This window comes from Yamadazyma tenuis, chromosome 3 (genome assembly GCF_029203305.1).
Source record: "Yamadazyma tenuis chromosome 3, complete sequence".
Lineage (NCBI taxonomy): Eukaryota > Fungi > Ascomycota > Pichiomycetes > Serinales > Debaryomycetaceae > Yamadazyma > Yamadazyma tenuis.
Genome location: NC_089463.1, coordinates 116,725 through 130,305, shown reverse-complemented (window position 1 = coordinate 130,305; position 13,581 = coordinate 116,725). Strand labels below are relative to the sequence as shown.

The 13,581-nt window shown below is 44.8% G+C and overlaps 7 protein-coding genes across 7 annotated transcripts; 3 read left to right on the top strand and 4 right to left on the bottom strand. All coding sequences in view use genetic code 12, as the record gives it.

The window, feature by feature from the left end:
- Positions 1–719: 719 nt before the first annotated feature.
- On the bottom strand, positions 720–995 carry SMT3 (SUMO protein smt3; the record flags this gene model as incomplete). Its single annotated transcript, XM_006685170.1, has 1 exon — positions 720–995. The coding sequence occupies one exon, from the start codon at positions 993–995 to the stop codon at positions 720–722; it is 276 nt and encodes a 91-aa protein (XP_006685233.1).
- Positions 996–1,355: 360 nt separating this feature from the next.
- Positions 1,356–3,218, top strand: PRM1 (plasma membrane fusion protein prm1; the record flags this gene model as incomplete). The annotated part of the gene is made up of 1 exon (XM_006685035.2): positions 1,356–3,218. The coding sequence occupies one exon, from the start codon at positions 1,356–1,358 to the stop codon at positions 3,216–3,218; it is 1,863 nt and encodes a 620-aa protein (XP_006685098.2).
- A 53-nt stretch (positions 3,219–3,271) lies between these two features.
- Positions 3,272–4,624, bottom strand: TOS4 (target of SBF; the record flags this gene model as incomplete). Its single annotated transcript, XM_006685036.1, has 1 exon — positions 3,272–4,624. The coding sequence occupies one exon, from the start codon at positions 4,622–4,624 to the stop codon at positions 3,272–3,274; it is 1,353 nt and encodes a 450-aa protein (XP_006685099.1).
- Positions 4,625–4,974: 350 nt separating this feature from the next.
- RPL37B (60S ribosomal protein eL37) lies at positions 4,975–5,519 on the top strand (the record flags this gene model as incomplete). Its single annotated transcript, XM_006685037.2, has 2 exons — positions 4,975–4,981; positions 5,281–5,519. 2 exons carry the CDS (start codon positions 4,975–4,977, stop codon positions 5,517–5,519), a joined length of 246 nt encoding a protein of 81 aa, XP_006685100.1.
- Positions 5,520–5,629: 110 nt separating this feature from the next.
- Positions 5,630–7,684, bottom strand: LCD1 (lethal, checkpoint-defective, DNA damage sensitive protein; the record flags this gene model as incomplete). The annotated part of the gene is made up of 1 exon (XM_006685038.1): positions 5,630–7,684. The coding sequence occupies one exon, from the start codon at positions 7,682–7,684 to the stop codon at positions 5,630–5,632; it is 2,055 nt and encodes a 684-aa protein (XP_006685101.1).
- Positions 7,685–7,829: 145 nt separating this feature from the next.
- On the top strand, positions 7,830–8,678 carry NEP1 (18S rRNA pseudouridine methyltransferase; the record flags this gene model as incomplete). The annotated part of the gene is made up of 1 exon (XM_006685172.1): positions 7,830–8,678. The coding sequence occupies one exon, from the start codon at positions 7,830–7,832 to the stop codon at positions 8,676–8,678; it is 849 nt and encodes a 282-aa protein (XP_006685235.1).
- A 229-nt stretch (positions 8,679–8,907) lies between these two features.
- GIN4 (serine/threonine-protein kinase gin4) lies at positions 8,908–12,960 on the bottom strand (the record flags this gene model as incomplete). Its single annotated transcript, XM_066157864.1, has 1 exon — positions 8,908–12,960. The coding sequence occupies one exon, from the start codon at positions 12,958–12,960 to the stop codon at positions 8,908–8,910; it is 4,053 nt and encodes a 1,350-aa protein (XP_066013961.1).
- Positions 12,961–13,581: the final 621 nt, after the last annotated feature.

The following is a 13,581-nucleotide window of genomic DNA, read 5'->3' as shown; positions in this document are numbered from 1 at the left end:
TGAGACGTTTATTCGATACAAACATTGATTCATTCTACACAATTGGCACGAGTCAGCGACATTGGCTGATGCTCTATACATACCAGTATGGGCCTAATCGATGGTGGTTTTTTTGGCAAACCCAGTGCCGGCTTTAGGAGGGTACGACAAGTCGGAAGACTCATCAGAGTGATCACACGTACACCAACTAGTTTTGGGCGTATGATCCATGACGCCGGGAATGTGTAATCCACATCCAATCCAAGACTTGTTGTGGCAAATACTACAAATGGCTGCTTTACACATATTAGAGATGTTTGACAGGAGGGCGAATCCCGATGCTTATATACTGACGGACGAGCGCAACCGCGTGCGCTAACCATCTTCCTGGTGGCGAACTGATAAGGAAAGGGGTGACGGACGGAGATGGGCGCCCCGCTGGATCCCCCTAGGCTCCATCCTACCAGACAGCTACCGCCAGCCCTGCTAATTACCACTTTCCACCATTTATGTCTTATAGCTTTCATGTCTGACAGCTCCCAAAACTGACAACTGCCATCTCTGTCGGCTCTCATGTGTCTCAGCTCTCATGTCTCATGCATCATGCATCATGCATCATATCTGTCGCCCTCTCTTTTCCCCTTCCCTTTTCCTCTTCCTCTTCCTCGCCTCTACACTTTGGAGTGTGACCTTCATTGAACTACTTATTATACACGTATCAGCGGTCCACCAAACCGGCCCTAAGCACATCCACCAACCTGCTCTCTATGAGCCTCAATCAAGTCTCCGTCCTCCAAGTCCAAGTCATCTGGCGTATTATCAGGCCCAACTCTAGTACCATCCACCAAAAATCTCAAGGTGTCCATGGCTTTTCCTTGTCTTTTACAAAACGCTTCCATCAATCGTCTCATGGGCGTGGAACGCTTGATCTTGAAAAAGATCTCGGCTGATCCGTCACTTACCTTCAAGTTGATATGGGTATCTCCCTTTTCCTCCTTTGGACTTTGTTCAGACATTGTTGTTGTTGTTGTGATGTGTATGCTGCTGTGAATTGGATGTGCGCGGCCACTGGCAGAGCCAACAGCGTGCGCCTACCATGCGGATCGCTACCGCCGGCTGCAAGTGCAGAAGAACCCAACTATATGGCAAGGAAACTCAAACTAACACAAGAAAGCTGTCGCAGGTACTCACACTACCATATTCATTACCAAAAAAATCTTTTGGGGGTTCGCTCAAGAAAACCTGGTTCTCCCCTCGAAATCTGAAACAGATCGGCAGTGTTTCAGAAATGTCCCACATCTGCCAATACACTATAACAATGATCCCACACCAAAAATGCACCAAACCACCTATATTTCCCCAAAGTATATATGATTATGGAAGCTCCCAACTACCTTGATTTCAAAGACAGACTAGCCCAGGTGTGGTGTAATCGCTACTCCGTCATCTTAGTGGTGGTACTAATCAAGGTGTACCTATTTAAACAAACACTTTCCGAGGCTCTCAAGACCCTTTCCCAATACCTGACGGAAGCCGTTGATGAGTATAACAGTGCCAGCAAGAAAATGCAAGCGGTTCCTGAACAATACGCTGCTATCGTCAATAGTTTTGTTATGAGCAGTATTAACAGCATTAAGTCCCTGTCGTTATATCTTATTCTTTTGTTCTTGAAAGGCCTTACAGAGGTGCTCAAGTTTGTGGTGACGTTGTTTTTGGGGACTTTAATCTGCTTGATTTCCGAGTTGGTACAAGGGTTTGCTGATTTTGCAGCCAACGTAGCGGAGGAGGTACTCTCCATGATTAACAGCATTGTGAAGGCATCCACCACCATAATTCAGTCAGCAATCAACGGCCTCAGTGAGCTAGTTGAAGATGTGTCGCTGGGTTTGAATCTGGTGTCTAATTTCTTCACTGGTTCCAATGCTGTTAATGCGACAGACTTTATCACCAAAATGGACGCGGCTGTGAGTTCACTCAACAACATCACCATTCCACTGACGGTGTTTGACGACATCAACAAGTTAAAAACCATGGTCCCCGACTTTGACGACCTTGAAGATGAGGCGTTGGACTCGTTGACTGAACCTCTCACCAATTTGGTAGACAGGCTAAATGTTTCGGTACTGTTTCTGTTAATTTCATCCCACAACCTCAATCAGACTATTGGTTCTCAGGAGTCCGCCACGATCAACTCACGGGTGGTGGCAGAGTTTGTGGACGAATTGGAGTCTGTTCTTGATCATAGCTTTAGCGTTGTTCTCATTGTATTGGTGATTGCGAGTGTAGGGGTTATGGTACCACTCGCGTACAAAGAATACTCCAACTGGAAGAAGAAGTACAAAATGTATTTGGCCATCAACGACATTGGTTTGAGGTATCGTGAGACTCCACTTGAAGCTGACGAGTTTCGTTTCCTCAACATCTTCAACATCTACACCAATAACGTGCTCTACCTGCTAGAGAAGTTGGGAGTTCGTATGAACACCAAAGGCATTTGGCTCGTGAGCTATTGTACGTCTTCATACTCCATCTTCTTGGTTGGGTTGGCCGTTGCAGGCTTGTTCACCATTTTGTTGGAGTATGTGCTATTTCGTCAATTCTCGTCGCACTTGGGGAGGTTCCCATCAGAAACCATTTTGAACCAAGCCAGCACCTCAATGCTGACGAATATCGAGCTATTCGTCAATAACACCAACTACTTCATTCAGTTACAGGAGGCTGAATTGAATGATGAGCTTTTTGGGTCGTTTAAAAACACTTCTGCCCTAATCATGGCCTCAATCGACACATTTGTGCAGGGTCTCAACAGCTCATTGATTGAGCCGTTTCAAGACACCCCCCTAAGTGGGCCCATGTCCTCAGTTGTATATTGTTTTATCACAAGGAAATTGGAGACCATAAGGGAAGGGTTTGAGTGGGTGCAAAATAACCTCTATATTAGTGTTCCCAGTTTGCCCGATGACATTTCGAGTGATTTGACTAAACTAGTGAACTCCCTGAAGCCGTCTGTGAGTGCTGATTTCAACAGGTACAGTTCTCAGACCATAGCGTTGTTTCAAAGCACGTTGTTTGTGGAGTTGATGTTCATGGTGGGGGTGCTCGCGGTGTGGGTGGTGCAGTTGGTAGCGGGAATCGGGTTGCTTGTTTTGCGGAAGAGAAACGTGAGGATAGGAGACCCGAAGCCGTTGACGGCCAAGCAGAAATTGAGTTACGGGCTCCCATTCAACGAGTTGAGGTGAATAGAGTTCTAGTGTTTAATGTGGAAGTCTTAATGACTACAGACACTATATACTTACTTTTCTAAATTCTTGGTGGTCTTGTTCTTGATGGGAGCAGGCTTCTTCCAGTAATACTGCTTATGGGTGGTTCTACACGACCTAATACCGCCATGGCCCCGGATCGACCCAACCAACTCTTTTCTCGAGGTGTCTGGGTCCTTTTCAGGAATATAGTAGTACTCCTCATCCAACGGCTTTCCAGCCGCATCCTTCCCTTCCCTTTGAATCACCCCCACCGAGTCAATACTCATCAACACCACCTTCAACTGTCCATTGGTTAAGTCGTTGACCTTATCGCTTACACCCCTCAACACCAGCATCGGGGTTGAAGACAACCGCGAAAATGCCAAATGGTTCACCAAAATGTTACTGACTTCCTGCCAGTGTTGGATCAGCTCAAGCGGTGGCTCCTCTTCGTCGTCGTGCGCCAGCGACCTGGGTTCCTCTGACCGGGCCCGTTTGAATTTCTTGTTGTGGTTATGGTGAGTATTGGTTTTGTCCTGCAAAGGAAGAGGCACTGACGACAAAGCTTTGTTGAACTTCTTGATGGGCGTGGACTCTTCCGACGTCACGAGGAACGCCGTCTTCTTGGGGGTCTGCGGCCGCTCCATCTCTTCGACTTGTTTGAGAGGAGTTACCACCGGCAACTCATCGTCGGTGTCCTCGCTATCGACACTGGGGTTAACCAACACCACATTGCGCTTGACCTCCAAGAGCACGTTAGCCACACGAGGGAGCCGGATGGTCTCGCCCGCTTGCACCACGAACTCGGTGGACGTGAGGCCCAACCGTATGGTTTTGGACGACTTGAACTGGTGTAAGTTCTGTGCGCAGAGTGGAGCATCAATTACTGCCAACTGGTACTTGCGGGGGCCAATCTTATGGACGTAGCACGCCTTGGGAATGGTGACCCCGTAGCCGTTGCAGCCTAAGCACTCGATGGTGATTTCGTCTTCGGTGTGGGAAATCCGCAAGTGTTTTCTCGACACGGTTCGGTCGGTGGTTTTGATGGCAATGTCACTGGCTTTGGATGAGCGACCTACCACCACCACCGGGTGGGTGAGGGGCACCTTGGTGATGGTCACGCCGCTGTGGCCGGTTTCCATCACCGGCCGGTTGATTTCAAATGCCACTTTTTTGGGTTCGAGCAACTGATGCTGGTAATCATCGAGGTATGAGTGGTGAGGCGACGAGGAGCGGCCGGCCGACGACGAGGGATGGGGAGTTGGGTAGTTGAAGGCTCTGCCCCGGGAGTCGTCTTTGGGGGCGGGCGGCAAATGGGAGGTTGGCTTGCTTTTGAAAGGATCGTGAACAAACTCCGGTTCGTCCCTCAAGGGAGACGACGGAGGGAACTGAGACATGGACATAGACAAGAGATGAAGACGCTAGAAAGAAAAGCAGATCTTTTGGAATGTGTGTGTTTATTTTGAGGTCATTGTTGTTTGTGTATTCACCAGCCACGCCTGGGTCTGCACATGACCACGCTATGTTGTTTATATCAAGGTTGGTTTTTTGCAGCCGAGCTGGCGAGCATTTCGCGTCTGGATCGGAAGCGCGTTTTCTAGGGTTGTGGCCCCCGCGCTCAGTTCTGTGACTGTTTCTCCCCAACACCTGCTCTTTGTGTCACTGTCGCATTTTTGTGTCACTGGCGCTTTGCCTCACTGAAAAGTTAGATGAGAAAAATTTGAAAAACTTCACAGCAATAAGATAATTAATCATGGGTAGTATGTAAAGATACCATTGAATAATCGACACATATGACATATGGGTACAGTGATGGGACTCTATAGGAGACATCCTCTCCTGTTGACCAACAAGCAACAGCAATTTCCCACTCTCTTGAACCAAATTTCCTTGGTTCAACATCACAGTGTCCAAAGCACAGAACATTTCAAATCCTTTCACTTTCACGGGTAAACCCCACCCAGTAACGGCCATCCTGTTTTTGAGAATCCAAATACACTGTTTTCCCACCACATCTATGTCATGTCCACCAAAACCAGCTACTAACACATTTCTTTAGAAGGTACTCCATCGTTAGGAAAAAGACACAACAAATCTCACGTCTTGTGTAACAGATGTGGTAAGAGATCCTACCACGTCCAAAAGAAGACCTGTTCTTCTTGTGGTTACCCAGCTGCTAAGATGAGATCCCACAACTGGGCTTTGAAAGCTAAGAGAAGAAGAACCACCGGTACCGGTCGTATGGCTTACTTGAAGCATGTGTCCAGAAGATTTAAGAACGGGTTCCAAACTCAATAAATAGATACTGGCCTAAAGACCTCCGATTCTAATAAATGACAAATATTTGTGTAATAGTATCATCCTCATAATAAACATATTTTCATGTTATAGTATAGAATTACAGTATGTTACATTTCGTTAACTATATCCATCTCGTCAAATCGGTTGTCGTCGACCATCTCTGCCCCGTTGATGTTGATGTAGAGATTGTCGGCCACTTCGTTATCGATACAGAAGCCAAGAATTTCTCGAGCGAGCTCCACCGTCTCATGATCATACAAGGTTTCGAGTCCATTGGCATGCTCATTTTCTACTTCTGCCAAGTACTCCTTGTTCTTGTTGCTGAAGTTAACGTTGCTGAGCTCACGAGCTTTGGCTTCCGACTCTTCGTTGAGGATTTTAAGCCGGTAGTTTTGGGTTCGAAGGAGCTTGTAAAGCTTAGCACTTGAGCCAGAAAGATCGGAGCTCGACGTAAAGGCAATTTGGGAAAGTACTATCGAGAGCTCGTTGAGGGTTTCAGAGTTGATGATCTCGTTCAACTGTTTTGAGGTCTTAAACACATAATTGAGGTTTCTCACAAAGCTGCAGATGATCTTGATGCGTAGATCGACAAACTTGGACCGGGGGGACCGCAAGATCCCATTTTGCTGGAGGTTGATACTTCGGATCATGAGCTTTACCACCTCGATTTCCTTCAAAATCGAGGTGTCCATTCGGTTGATGATGTAGTTCTCAATGCTTTGGCTAATTTGCAACCTCAAGTCCAACACATGAAATTCATGATTATATTCGATACTGTAGTTACTGTTGCGCAGTTCCTTGGATCTTTCGGAGATGGGATTCGGAAGGATGATCAAACTGCTTGGATCAACAGTAGCGTTATCACTGAAAATGATTTTATCGATTTCCTGAAAATCGGTATTATTGCCAATACACCGGTTTAGTCCGTAAAACCTGAAATCTTCTTTGATGGGGACCCCTACAAGGTTGATGTTGAGCAAGCTGTGGACGGTCTGCGAAGATGTTTCTTCCGTGTCGTTCGTGTCGTAGAAATTGTCGAGGATTCGTACTACATTGTAGATGATGTTGATTTGGGCTCCGTTCATCAATGCCTCATCATTCTTGGGAATGAGCTGATTGACCAAGTCGAGGATCCTCACCTCGTGAAAAAGTCGCAGGCCCAATTTCACCTCCTGGTGGAGGTTACACAAGGACATCAACTTTTCCAACATGTCCATGCTGCAAATTAAGGTAAACTTTTCAAGCAAAAACATCTGCGGAGTTTTGTTGTAATTAAATAACTCTCGGTCCTCATTGCTCAAGGTGTACTTATAGAGCATGATTATCTCGAATATTCGAGACACCAGTATCACAATGGTGTTTTCATTGACAGCAGATGGCTTGAACCCAAGAATCCCGTGGAGAAGCGATAACATGAATGGCACCGATGTGATCAAGCTGGTGTCAATGAGATGCACTATAAGTTCATTAATGATCGAGAACAATTCTTCGAGAAGCTTGTCGAGTCTGAGGTTCTTGCGGCTGATCAAGTATTCTAGGATAATACTTGAGATGGGAATTTTTTCTTGAAACCGGTACCCCTGGATCTCGAGCGAATCTTTCAAGGTGACCTTCCCCAAGTACTCCATTATCGTTCTGTCACTGCCGTTTATGCTCAATTTCCAGATATAGTCTGTCAATAGCGTTGTGTCGTTTTGGGTGCGGATGATTCTCTGTCCAGTTGCCACAGGGACTGTCGTTGGAGCCACTCTTTGGGCCTGTGTCACCGGTATTGTCTCTTCTGAAGGGTTGGCGAGCTTTCGCTTCTTGGAAAACGTGCTTTTTACCTGATTGTCCAAAAACTTCTTCTCATCTTCTAGCTTTTGCACCGAGAACTTCAACATCTTGATCTGTTCCTCCATGCTTCTTTTGGTCTCCTCGTTGTCTTCTTTGAGGTGCTTGATTTCCTCATATCCACGTGACTTGACCAGCTCCAATTGGCTTTTTAAAATGGCGATTTCACCGTCGGCTCTGAACAACTTGCTTCTGATCTCACCAGGAACCTGGGAAATATCGTAGTCCGTATTACTAGCGGCGGTCGGTTGAGGGCTGGAGTGGGTCAACTGGTGCCGCTTTATACTCTCAAAGAAGTCGTCGTCGTCGGAAAAGTCATCGTTGCTCATATTGCTTCACCATGCCTGTTACTAACGCGTTGACTGATACGTTATCTTAGCTACAACTTTTGACAGTGCGCGCATCTCCTAATAGTGCTGAAAAAAAAAGTGCAAAAAACTGAACTCTCTGTTAAAAGATATATTTCAATTACAAATGACTGACTCCAAGAAAAAGACCGTCGAATCCGCCACCACCAACGGCACAGCTCCAAGCTCGTCCGCATCCCTAAAAAAGGACACTCCTAAGAAAGACCTCAAAGACAAAGACCCCAAATCTATCGCAAACATCCCGACTTTTGTGCCTGCATCATTAGTTCCAGTCCAACCTGCCCCCTTGAGCTCCAAGGACAAATCCACAAAAAGAATGATAGTGGTATTATCACACGCTTGCTTGGAAACACACAAAGTGAGCTCTGGAGGTGCTGGTGGTGATAAGTTTGCGTTGTTGAACTGCGATGACCATCAAGGATTATTGAAAAAAATGGGAAGAGATATAGCTGAAGCCAGACCAGATATAACCCATCAGTGTTTATTGACGTTATTGGACTCGCCTATAAACAAAGCTGGTAAGTTGCAGGTTTACATTCAAACTGCTAGAGGAGTGCTAATCGAGGTGAATCCATCGGTGAGAATCCCAAGAACTTTCAAAAGATTCAGTGGGTTAATGGTACAACTCTTACACAAATTGAGTATCAGATCCGTCAACTCAGAAGAGAAGTTGTTGAAGGTGATCAAGAACCCTATTACTGATCACTTGCCAACCAAGTGCAGAAAAGTCACTTTATCTTTCGATGCTAAAGTGGTGAGAGTGCAAGATTATGTGAGCACATTGGATGACGATGAAAGTATTTGTGTGTTTGTGGGTGCTATGGCCAGAGGGAAAGATAGTTTCGCCGACGAGTTTGTAGACGAGAAGATCGGGATCTCCGACTACCCATTATCTGCTTCTGTTGCATGTTCGAAGTTCTGTCACGGTAGTGAAGACGTATGGGGCATTTACTAATTGCATCCACCGAAGCCTGTTTATATTGTTAATAACGACTTGTAACAATTCTTTTATATTAGTGCATCACACTTCTAGTTCCTATTAAACGTTTAAATAATTATACAAAATATTATGAACAGTCCATGTCCATAAAGGTTCATGAGTCCATAAAGGTTCATGAGTCCATAAAGGTTCATGAGTCCATAAAGGTTCATGAGTCCATAAAGGTTCATGAGTCCATAAAGGTTCATGAGTCCATAACACCCTCTTTGAGTAACACCTTTTCGATCTCCTTGAACAAAGTATTAGAAGTCACCCTTGAACCCTTCACTCTCGCACACACAATCTCGGACTTCTGGTTGAATTCCCTTGTGTTGATTTTGATTCTGAACTTACAACTCTTCAAGTTGAAAGCGTTGTGCTTGGAGATTCCTCCACTGATGATGTAGGCATAATGATCATTCTTCAAGTTCTTCAATCCGAAGTTCGACCAACTGTTCAACAAAGCAAACAACGCCTGTGACATTTCTTGCTTTGGCAAGATGGTATTGAATCTCTTGATTTCAGCTTCGGTGCCTTCATCAGAAGATGACGATGAGAACCATTTGAAGAAAGAGTTTGATCTTTGAGCAGGTTTCTTTTCTTCAAACGAATCAGCTGGAGATGGCAATTGGGGGTTGGTTACATCATCAAAAGTCTTTCTGGTGCCCCAAGACAACTTTCTGAAGATTGACTTATTCTTTTTCTGATCTGGCTTATTGGTGGTGTCTTCCAACGGTTTGGACTTGGAAAAGTCACCAGGATAAGTCAGTTTCTTGGTGGTGTTGACAGGCTTGGTGGATGCATAAGGTCTTGGTTTTTCAACCGCCTTGGTGGCATGGTTATCAAAGTTTGGAATTAACATTGACTCAGCACTAGGTAACATTGACTTGGTCTTCTGTCTTGGTTGTGGCTGTTTTCCACCATTGGTATGTCTCTTTTCGCCATTGGTTGGTGGTAATTTGATATTATCAAACACCTTGTCATCTGCCTGGCCATCGAATTCATCGTTCTCGTTCTCATCGTCGTAGTCATCGTCACGATCCAATAAACCGCCATAATAATCGTCCAGATCATCCTTCTGCTTGCTTCTTCTCCTATCAGCCTTGGTAGAAAACGTCTCATCGGGGTAGTCGGTGTCAGGCTTGTTAGACTTGGGCTTGTGGTTGGCAGGAGGTAAGTTTGGTAACTGAGATAACGGTCTGTTGCTTTGAGCTTTGGAGTATCTCTTGACTGTGTTAGTTCTTCCAGTATAGTAACTGGCTCTCTTATTAGCCAAATGTTCCTCGAAGTCCATGATCGAGCCTTCATCCAAAGGCTCATCATCTTCTTCATAGTCTTCTTCAACCAAACCAGCACGGTCCAATCTGTCTGCAAAACTGGTTCTCAAATGAGGCATCCGAGACGAGTCTTTCTTGCTTTCCAGTTGGATCACTGAACTTAAGTCACGGTACGACTCCTTAGTAGAATACAACGACAACACTGACAACCTCTTGTTAGAATTGGTGAAGTGTCTAGATTTCCTGGTGACATTTGGAATATTGACATCACCAATCAAAGTTCTGTGTCTTTGGTTCTTCTTTGGAAGCTCGATTTGACTCTCACCCTTGGCAATACTACTGATGTTCATTTGGGAGTTCAAGAGCCTTGATTTTCTGATCTCCGACAAGTATTCATCACTCAAGTCTGACCTTTCCATATTAACTTCAGGTAATTGGTACTGCTTGGATAATCTCTTCTTGCTGAAGCTATCATCATTGACCACCGAGATCATCGACTCTCTGCTGTGACTCTTAGTTTTCTTCTTCGACTTAGTTCCTTTAGAATCCTTGTATTCGGCATCCAAAGCTTCTTTGGCCCGGTCGAGTTCTTCATTCTCGTAAGCAGTCCACAAAGGATCTAATCTGGACACCGGTCTTCTAGTCAAAATTGGATGCTTTCTCTGCCTTGGGATGGGCTGAGTTACCGATCTCCGCTTGATGTTCTCAAGGTCTTCAGCAGTCAACTCATCAGTGATCTTCTCTTTACCAGCACCTTCAGAAATGGATCTTAAACCATTAGATTGGACGAGCTTAGACTTTCTCTTTGGTTGAGTGAGTTCACTAGCATTATCATTGGCGACTTGAACTTCCATTTCAGAGTTATTTGCGTCGTCTTTGATGAAGATTGACAATTTTTTGGAAGACAACAACGACTTTCTCTTTTGTCTCTTCCTTTGTTTAGCCAATTCCTTCCGTGCCTTCAATTCTGCTTCGTGCTTCTTTCTTTCGATTTCCATTAACCTCTCATACTCTCTGGCCTCTTTTTCCTCTTCATCAACCAAGTTCTCTTCATCTTCATTGTAGTCTTCTTGGTTGAAGATCTTGTCACACAATTGAGCAAAGGTAGCAGAAGTTCTTCTTGTTTGTTTGTCCATGTACTCCCAATCGGTCTCGTTGGATAATTTGGCGTATGTAGATAACAATTTGATTGTTATTGAGTTACGCTTCAACCCAGAGGTCATCGAGGCTCTCATAGACTTCCTTCTCGAAAGTCTGTTTTTTGATAAAGATCTCATTAACGAGTTTCTCTTCTTATTTGGAGAGCCTGGAGCACCTTTTCCTGGGGAAAGGTTAGCCGACTCCATCAAATCAGAAACATTGGGTTTGTTTTCTGGATGGTTGGTGTTATAGTTCAGAACTCTCTTGTAATGATCTATACTGTCTTTAGAAGGTAATGAAGGTGGCATAGAATTGGAATTCGATGAATTACCGGTGTTATACGAACCCTTTTGTTGAGCTGAAACAATTTCATTGTAAATGTTTCTAGGAATTGCAGGAGATGGAGAAGAAGACATAGGCCGGCTAGCCATTGGAGACCTTCTGGGAGAACCTCTATAAGGAGAATTATTAATGGCACCGTACTTTCTTGGACTTCCAGAAGCCCTTGGAGATCTGTAAGGAGAGTTTTGTACACTTGAAGAAGCAGAGATCTTACCGTTGGTGTTGATCATACTGGTTCTGTTCTTGTACTGGAAACTAACGGGTCTGTGACGAGAAGAAGAGGCCGAGATTTGACTGGTTCTCTTTTTCTTTGGACTTCCTTTAATCGAGTTGCTTCTTCCCACAATTCTACCGTTATTGTTGACTTGCTTGTTCGATTGACCAAGAGACTCGTCATGGTTGTGTCTATATCTCATCAACAACGCATAGAACGTCTTTTCAGGGTTATTACCGTTAGTCAACAAGCACTTTATTATATCTTCTTCAGGTCTATCATTCCATAAGATAGACAAGTTCTGTAAGATCTGCTTGTCGATATTTTTGACACTTCCCAAGGATCTGTGGGCAGTTTGTGGATGTGGCAAAGATTTGACACTGATTAAATCTTCGTTTGGCATAGGGTATTTAGTTAACATTGGGTGTTTTAAGATATCGTTTGTTGCAATTCTCTTATCAGGATTGGCCGTCAACATTTTGCCTATTAAGTCCTGCGCTTCCCAACTGATATCAGTAGGCATTTCAAATGAACCGGCCTGGACTTTCAATAATAAGTCTCTGATGTTTTCATCATCAAATGGTAATCTTCCCGTCAACAAAGCAAACAATATCACTCCGCCGGACCATACATCCGAGGCTGACCCGTGATATTTCAAGCCGCTCACTATCTCAGGCGCCGCGTAGTGAGGAGACCCACAACTGGTTTCCAACAACTTGCCGTTGCTCTCTAAAGCAGCCATTCCAAAATCCGCTAATTTGACATTCAAATTGGAATCTAAAAGTAGGTTTTCGGGCTTTAAGTCTCTGTGGCAGATTCCCAAAGCATGGCAATAAGCAGTTCCCAACACAATTTGTCTGAAGTACTTGACAGCTTCACTTTCTGGTAAAGGGCCTCTTTCGACCAAAAGATCAAATAACTCCCCACCTTCAACATATTCCAACACTAAGTACAAGTTCTTGCTGGTTTCCCACACGTCATATAATCTCAATACGTTCGGGTGCGTTAACAACTTCATGATGATAATTTCTCTTTCAATTCCATAGGGTAAGCCACCTTGGCTAGGCTTTTGAGTATCTTCGTCATCTAGTTCTGACTTGGAAACCACCTTTACGGCGGCCTTCTGTCCATTTGTCTTGTGGGTGGCCAATAAAACTCGGCCGGTGGCGCCTCTTCCCAAGGTTCTGCCGAGTCTCCAAGGCCCAATGAACTGGGGATGGTTATTTGAATTAGCTCTCGACAATAGGGACGAGGCGATGGAGGGTTGCCTTGAGTGATAGGACATGATAAACGAACGAAAGAATGGACCAATTCACCTGTAAGACTTGTTCACAGTATAAAAAACACCTGGAGGATTTTTTTTGCAAGAAAACAAGGTTGTAGTATATAAAAGATATTTGTCGAAAAGGAGTTAATTTATCAAATCGAAAACATCGCGTTACGCGTCAAATGGATTTTTAAATTTTTCACCTCCTTCGAGCAGCGGTTGTTTCATTTGACAATGATTGGCAGGTGCGTCAGTGGATTGGTGACAACTTGGGCCGTTTTGGGGCAGGGCGGGCCTGTGTGATGTAGTCGGTTTGTAGCGGGGGATGTTTTGGGTGTCTTACCTAGGCTTTCATTGGCCTTTTGGTGTTGGCTGGTGCCTTAAACGAGTTTTACCAGCGCCGCATTAGACATGCGTGCCTTTATTTATGAGAGGGTGTGAGACGGTGTGAGAGGGTGTGAGAGGAAGTGAGAGCCATAAGGTTAGAATGAGACGTGTTTAGACGAGCGACGCTAATACGTCGATATTGGTAGTCGACGTGTTAGCGTGTCAATTGTAATTACGTGGACCTTAGACGGCGGGCGAGTGTGCGCAGCCTCAAACAATTTTAGAGAGCAGAGCAAATACGTGGCGCACAAT